This window comes from Lycium barbarum, chromosome 11, assembly GCF_019175385.1.
Source record: "Lycium barbarum isolate Lr01 chromosome 11, ASM1917538v2, whole genome shotgun sequence".
Classification (NCBI taxonomy): domain Eukaryota; kingdom Viridiplantae; phylum Streptophyta; class Magnoliopsida; order Solanales; family Solanaceae; genus Lycium; species Lycium barbarum.
Window position 1 is genome coordinate 33,782,119 of NC_083347.1, and position 7,855 is coordinate 33,789,973.

The 7,855-nt window shown below is 34.1% G+C and overlaps 1 protein-coding gene and 1 long non-coding RNA gene across 4 annotated transcripts; one reads left to right on the forward strand and one right to left on the reverse strand.

Annotated features, from left to right (window-relative positions):
- Positions 1-1,157: 1,157 nt before the first annotated feature.
- On the forward strand, positions 1,158-3,649 carry LOC132619139 (uncharacterized). The gene is made up of 2 exons (XM_060334093.1): positions 1,158-3,380; positions 3,552-3,649. The coding sequence occupies exon 1, from the start codon at positions 1,276-1,278 to the stop codon at positions 2,578-2,580; it is 1,305 nt and encodes a 434-aa protein (XP_060190076.1). The 5' UTR covers positions 1,158-1,275; the 3' UTR covers positions 2,581-3,380; positions 3,552-3,649.
- Positions 3,650-3,718: 69 nt separating this feature from the next.
- Positions 3,719-5,286, reverse strand: LOC132619141 (uncharacterized). Of its 3 annotated transcripts, none has more exons than XR_009574528.1 (3): positions 5,149-5,286; positions 4,002-5,056; positions 3,719-3,918 (listed from the first exon to the last, which is right to left on the reverse strand). It is a non-coding gene; the product is annotated as an uncharacterized LOC132619141 (long non-coding RNA). The 3 variants fall into 3 exon arrangements; XR_009574530.1 differs by having other exon boundaries at positions 3,735-3,918; positions 4,002-4,369; positions 4,479-5,251; XR_009574529.1 differs by having other exon boundaries at positions 3,736-3,918; positions 4,002-4,369; positions 5,149-5,273.
- Between the last annotated feature and the right edge of the window lie 2,569 nt (positions 5,287-7,855).

Genomic DNA, 7,855 nt, shown 5'->3' on the forward strand with positions numbered 1-7,855 from the left:
CTTTGAATTAATGGGCAAATCAGGCTCATTATTAGTTATTCATCATTATGTCCAAGATCTCATAATAATGCAATGAATTCATGGTGAGATTATTCTTTAGACTCACAGTTGTTAAATGTTAAGTGTCTAATGTTGGATTTGCATTAAGATATTTATGTAATGAATCAACTATCTTACATAGATTCAAGAGTCAATGAAGAAGTATTTCACCACGGTATCAAATTCAAGTTCAGGCTATCATAGTCAACCAAATCGGGAAGAAAACGTGAATCATTTAGTAGCACCATTGCAATTTTCTCAGGAGTTCGATTTAAGTTCTTTAGAGGCTGATCCAGGTGAAAGAACTCAGATCTTGGATTTTCATCCAAATCATCGTGATGCTATTAGAAGAGATTATCTTCAAAAACGTCCTTGTCAACCTCAATTGAAAGGTTTTCCTCAAACGTTGATTTCTGGAGATATGCGTCGTTTCAATCGTGATTGGTATGTTGAATTCCTGATTGGTTAGAATATAGTCTAAGTAAAGATGCGGCATATTGTTTGTATTGTTATTTATTTAAGGCCAATAGCAATCGTCAAGGTGGAGGTAATGTATGGTCTGGTTTGGGGTTTAGGAATTGGAACAAAAAGGATAGTTTGGCAAAACATATTGGTGGGCCGAATAGCATCCATAGTCAATCAAAAAGAAAATGTGAAGATCTAATGCGGCAACAACAATCTATTCATGCTGCATTTGATAAGCAACTTAATCAAGATAAGCATGGATATGAGATTCGCTTAGCAGCTTCAATTCGTGTAGTGAGACTTCTTGTGAAACAAGGATTGGCATTTCGGGGTCATGATGAATCTAAAGCATCGCTTAACAGAGGTAATTTTCTTGAAATTCTTTCATTTTATGCTCAAGAGTGTGATAAAATTCGTAGCTTTGTATTGGAAAAGGCTCCTCAAAATGATCAAATGACTTGTCCAATGATTCAAAAAGAAATTGTGCTTGCTTGCAAGATTGAAACAATTAAGGGTATCATAAAGGAATTAAATGGTGACTATTTTTCCTTATTGGTTGATGAATCTTTTGATGTATCGCGCAAGGAGCAAATGGCGGTTGTTTTACAATATGTTGATAGAAGGGGATTTGTGATGGAGCGACTTCTTGACATTGTTCATATTAAAAATACTAGTGCCTTAGCTTTAAAAGGTGCAATTGTCAATTTACTTTCTCAACATTCCTTGAGTCTATCTTGTGTGCGTGGACAATGCTATGATGGAGCAAGTAATATGCAAGGTGATATCAATGGCCTTAAAATGTTGATTAAGAAAGAAAGTAGATCGGCTCATTCCATTCATTGTTTTGCTCATCAACTTCAATTAACTCTTGTTGGTGTTTCAAAACAATGTCTTCAAGTGGGAGAACTTGTACATTTGGTTTCGGATATTTTGAATGTGTTGGCGGCTTCTTATAAACGTATGGATGAATATCGAGAATCTCAAAGGAAAAGAATTCAAGAGGCTTTAGAAAAGGGCGAGCTTAAAACTGGTAGGGGCTTGCATCAAGAACTTGGTATTTCTAGAGCTTGTGATACTCGTTGGGGATCTCACTTCAAATCTTTTAATTGTTTTATTCTTCAATTTGGTACAATAATGGATGTACTTGATACTATTGTTGAAACTGCACATAGTTTGGATGAAAGTGCCAGGGCGACAGGATATATCAGAGCTGCTCAAACGTACGAGGTTGCATTCATGTTACATTTGATGAAAGAAATTTTAGGAATTACAAATGACCTTAGTACATGCTTACAAAAAAAAGAGCAAGATATTGCGAATGCCATAATGCGACTTGTTAATGTGGCAAGGATAAGGTTGCAAGAGCTAAGGGAAGATAAAAGATGGGATTTGTTTGTTGTTGAGGTATCTACGTTTTGTGTCAAGTATAATATTGTGGTACCTAATTTTGATGAGTCGTATGTTAACTCGGGGAGATTTCGGCGTAAACCTGCTGATTATACTTTCTTGCATCATTATCATGTTGATGTATTTTGTAAAATAATTGATTGGCAACTGCAAGAACTTAATGATCGTTTTGATGAGGAGACAACTGAGTTGCTTTATGGAGTTGCTTGTTTGAATCCGATAGACTCATTTTCAAGTTTTGACATTCAGAAAATAATGAGAATGGCTAAATTATATCCTGATGACTTTGATGAATTTAGTATGTGTTCTCTTGAGAATCAGCTTGCGAATTACATTATTGATGTTCGTGATATTGATAAAAGGTTCTCCGATTTAAATGGGCTTTGTGATCTTTCAAAAAGACTGGTTCAGACAAAAAAGCATTCATGTTATCCTCTTGTATTTCGTTTAGTGAAATTTTCTTTGCTTCTCCCAGTTGCCACGGCATCCGTTGAAAGAGCTTTTTCGGCAATGAAGTTTATTAAGAATGAGTTGCGGAGTCGAATGAATGATGAATTCTTGAGCGGTTGCATGGTTCCTTTTGTGGAAAAAGATATGTTTAATGATGTTTCAAATGATGATATTATTTTGACTTTTCAAGCAATGAAACCTCGTCGAGTAGTGCTATAAATGTATTCAAGAAGTATTAGTAGAGATCCTTTTTTGTAGTTTGTACTTAGCACCCTTATTCTAGATTGATACATTGTAAAGGGCTAACTTTTTGTGCTATTGTAGTCACTACATTTCTATTCCTGTTACTTTTAGATCCTTTGTAATGGAACTAACTCTTTGTACCTATGTATTATTACATTCTCTGGAATTGTGTCTTTTTGGGCTTGTTCGCACGTTTACATTTTATTTTCCGAACCCCCTGGAAGAAAATCCTGGATCCGCCACTGTTTATATTCCCATGAAATATCAAAACAAGCATGGTAGAATCGAACTGCTTTCCTTCATCCACCATTTGAGCAAAGAAATTCACTGCAAATCAAAGAAAATCGTTCTCTACGCATGCTGTCATGATAGCACTCCATGTTACCACATCTTTACTTATAGTTTCACCAAAAAGTTCCAACGAAGAACTAACATTCTTGGTTCTTGAGTAGATACTGAGAAGAGTGGTGACAGTGGGCGAATAACAAGAGATGTTCTTTGCAAATTGCACACTTACCATGTTGCTTGCTGGCTGCTAACTGGAGTTGCTGTTTTTCCCTTTTTGCAAGGTTGAGTGTTTTAACAATGTCTTTTAAGGTCGTGCTTCAAAGACAAATTCTGAGATCAAGCGAAACTATCACAACAACAAAATTATCCCCCTCAAAAGCTCTCATACCGAAAAGAAAATAAGCAACTACTACCTAAATCAGTCTCACATTCAATTGAAAAGGGACCTCGCTAAAAAGTGAATAAAAAACAAAGGCATCCATTGTATGGTCTTGGTCACTACCCAGTGTAATCCCACAATAGTGGGGTCTGGGGAGGGTAAGATGTACGCAGCCTTACCCCTACCTGGGTAGGGAGGCTGTTTCCGATTGACCCTCGGCAACCCTCCTCCTTTATCCGGGCTTGGGACCGGCAATGTGAGCGAGCTCACACAGGCGGAGTTAAAGCTAATTGTCAGCTTGGTAAAGACCAGATATGAGACTCTCTTAGAACTTGAAATAGATCATCCTACACACACACACACACACACACACATATATATATATATATATATATATATATATATATAAATATAAGTTAATTCTCTATGAAGGTTGAAATGAAAACGCTAAAAGAGGTCACAATCAGAGCCACAACTCATAATATTGATGCCTCTCTTAATAATGAATATCCACAATTCATTTTGTTGTCCTCCGTAATTACAATAAGTAATGCAAATCTCTCTCCGTAAACATACTATGACATAATAATCTCTTGTACTTTTTTTTTTAATTCTCTATTCGCACTCCATGACTGCCTCCAAAAGTGCTGAACAAAAAAAGCACACGTTCAGTCCTGCAAATCTTATTTCATCACAAGTATACACAACTTCAAAATATATCAATCCTTACTTGTAAACTCGTTACTTATATGGAGGGCCATAGCATCAGCCTTTGCTATTTCGATACTCAAACTTCAGTGCCACCTAGAGACATAACAGAAAGTCAATGTGATTTTCTTTTATCAGGTAAAATGAGATTTCATTAACAATTACATCCACAAGATGCTAAAACTTGTAGACAAGTAAATTAGCCTTCTCAAGAAGGAGAAGGAAAAATGAGTGGCTAGAGAATTCGTAAGCGGCCACATTATTCCAGAGCCAAGGGCCATTAGCACATTCATTCCCGCCAATAAGACAGCGACCCAAAAACACTCGTCCAAAACCACCTTTACCTAACTTCCTTTCAACCTTATAAACTGGTGATCCTCCTACTTGCACCTGAAAACAAAATTCAAGCAGAAACCAAGAAATGAGTAGAGTGCCTACATTTAATCCGAATATTTCAATTTTTTTTAGAACACACCTACACTAAAGTTCAATATCTAACCGTTATATTTCACACATGTCATCAACCTTTTTTGCAGCTGCAGGGTAAGGATGAGAATCACTTGGGAGGGAGAATGGGCATCCTATGGCCGAATCTATTTTGTTTTAGATAAGCAATGGCTAACAGAACAAACTCAGGTAAACATATGATAATATTCATAGAAATCAACATAAGATAGAAAATATTACTAACTTTTAATTGAAAAATGCCTCAAGTATGATTAAGAGATCTTAAATGAATATAATGGGCAAATCATTTATCATATCGAACAGATGAAGATTAGCGAACAAATTATCATTGACCTACAAAAAACTCAAAAAGTATGGTTCTTCCAACATAAAAAAAAGGAACATTTAGTAGGAAAAAGAATCCAATAACGCAAACTCAACTATCCAGAAATATCAGAACTAAGTTGTTTAAGTATATTATCAAGCGGCTCGTCTGCATCAAATCTCTTGTCCGTTTCTACACTATTGTTGCTTTAGACGGAAACCCGAATGTGGCCAGAGCTTATTTACATCTATGCAGTAAATTTACAAACATGCATGTGCTAATCGGATATGCACAATCCAAGAAACCTGAAAATAGTAGTAAAATGAAAGAAACCATATCAAAAACACATAATCAACAAAAGGAGGCAAGAAAAAGTGACAAGGTGAAAAGAATTCACCTGGACTACAAAGATGAGAAAGATCGCAAAATAGCAAATGATTGCAAAAGAAATTCAAAAGAAGCAAAGGGGTAGCAAAGCGAGAAACTTCGAAGCGGCGAAGGACATACAAGACAGAGTTTCTGAATTGGTAAAAACTGTGGCACACGTGTCTTCAGCTTTTCTATAATTGTCCAAAAACTAACACGTCGAAACTAAGCTAATCTAATATATAAAAGCTTTTCTAATATATATATATATATATATTCGGTAAGTAAAATTTTTTATTTACAAACCAAAGTAAGAGTTTATGTACAAATCTCACAAAAATCAAGAGTGAGGGCATGGCCGGCTCAATGGCTAGGCAAGTAAGGCAATTGCCTTTGACTCCCAATTTTGGGGGCCCCCGGATAAGCCCGTTAACCGGTTTAACCGGAACCGGACCGGTAACCGGTTAGGGAACCGGCCGGTTTCCGGTTAAAAAACCGGAACCGTTTAACCGGTTCCGGTTTACCGGTTTGAAACCTCAAACTGGAACCGGTCCGGTTCAAAGTCTCCAAAACCTTTTTTTTTTGTTTTTTATATTATATATATATATATATATATATATATATATATATATATATATATTATAGTATTTATTAGTATATTGTAGGTATATTTACATATGTTATACAAGTTTATAAGTAAAGTTTAAATATTTACTGACTAACAGGCTAACAGCAAGTCAGCAATACAGAATATACGTGTATACATATATATATTAAGTTATATGCTTAAGTTATAGTGTTATACTACATATACCTAAAATATAGTAAGAATATACGTATATATATCAATATACTTAGGTTATATAACTTTTATATATATCTATATATATATATATATATATATATATATATATATATATATATATATATATATATATATATATATATGTTTAAGTATACTATATCTACTTATAACTTATATATTATAACTTATGTTATTTATAGCTTAATTTTTTTCTAAGTTTATAAATTCGTATATACGTATACATATATATATATATACCTAAAATATATTTAGAATATACTTATATATATATCAATATATGTATCAATATACTTAGGTTATATAACTTAATATATATATATATATATATATATATATATATATATATATATATATGTTTAAGTTATACTTATAGTATACTATACATTATAAGTATATTCTTAATATATTTTAGTTATTTTTCAAGTATATAACTTTCTAGTTTTTATTTTTAATATGAACACAAGTAAAGAGAAGAAAGCTCAATGAGCCATATATTTTATTCATTCTTGGATAACATTTATTTGCAAGTTGTAGTTTTTTTTAACTTGCAAATAATACATGAGTTGTAAAGACAAAGGCCCAACGCCCAACGGCTATAATTTATTTTTTTATTTTTTTTATTTCACCGGTCTAACCGGTTTAACCGGTCCGGTTCCGGTTTTACCGGTTTAACCGGTTCCGGTTTCAAAAAAATCGAAACCGGACCGGTAATAATTAAACGGTTAACCAGTTCTACCGGTTCCGGTTCCGATTCCAGTTCCGGTTTTACCGGTCCGGTTACCGGTTTTAACCGGTTAAACCGAACCGGTTGACAGGTTTACCCCCGGATACCAAGAATAAGTTATGTGTTATTTTTTTCTTAAAAAAATTTGAGTATTTATGATAAAAAGTACAATACTTAAATTTATATAATTTTATTCTCTTTAACCCTTTTCAAATAAAAGAAATAAAAATAGGCTAAAGTGATCGATGAACCCCTGAACTTGTCCTGATTTTTCATTTAGACCCCCCAACCAAAACATTGACCATCTAGACCCTCGAACATAAGCTAAATTGTGCCATTTGAACACATCGTGCCAGCTTGGCACATGCGTGCGGTACACTGCTTTAAACAGAGCGTGAGAGACTAAATTTTTTCTTTTTTAAAATTTTTAATCATTAAAAATTAATTTTAAGAAAAACTCTATTTTAAAATATATTTAAATAATTAAAAAAAACTGAAAAACCCAACCCATACTCTCCGATAGCCCACTTCGCCGCCGCCACTGCCGTTGCTGCCTCCGCCGCTGCTCCACTTCAAAATCTATTTAAACAAATCTCCGACGAAAAAAGGCAGCATTTTTTTAATTATTTAAATAGATTTTGAAGCGGCGGAGGCAACGGTGGCGGCAGCGAAGTGGGCTATCGGAGAGGATGGGTTGGGTTTTTCAGATTTTTGTTTTTAATTATTTAAATAGATTTTAAAGTTAATTTTTCTTAAAATTAATATTTTTTGTCGACATGACTTATTTTTATTGGTCTATTTTTCCATGTCATAGCAAATGTAGCTCACGCACCACACTTGATCTAGATTGTGTTCAAATGGCACAGTTTAGCTTGTGTCTGAGGGTCCAGATGGTCAACGTTTCAGTTGAGGGGTCTAAATGGAAAATCAGGACAAGTTCAGGGGTCCATCGATGACTTTGGCCATAAAAATATGTTGTTTTGCCTTCTTAAATTATGCCCGCTAACACTCACATTATTTTATTCTTTTTAACCATTAAAAAAAGAACTCTTTTTTCAAATCTCTGATAAGTTAGAGTAATACTCGTTAAAAATAAGAGTCAAATAGTCAATAGTTGAGAAGTGTTGAACAACGTGAATTATATTTCTTTTTTGTTCCTTCTTATGTTTTCAAGCATTACTAGAAACG

Bases quoted from the DNA above. Each gene is read 5' to 3' on its own strand.
- LOC132619139 (XM_060334093.1), top strand. From the start codon at position 1,276: ATGCAAGGTGATATCAATGGCCTTAAAATGTTGATTAAGAAAGAAAGT.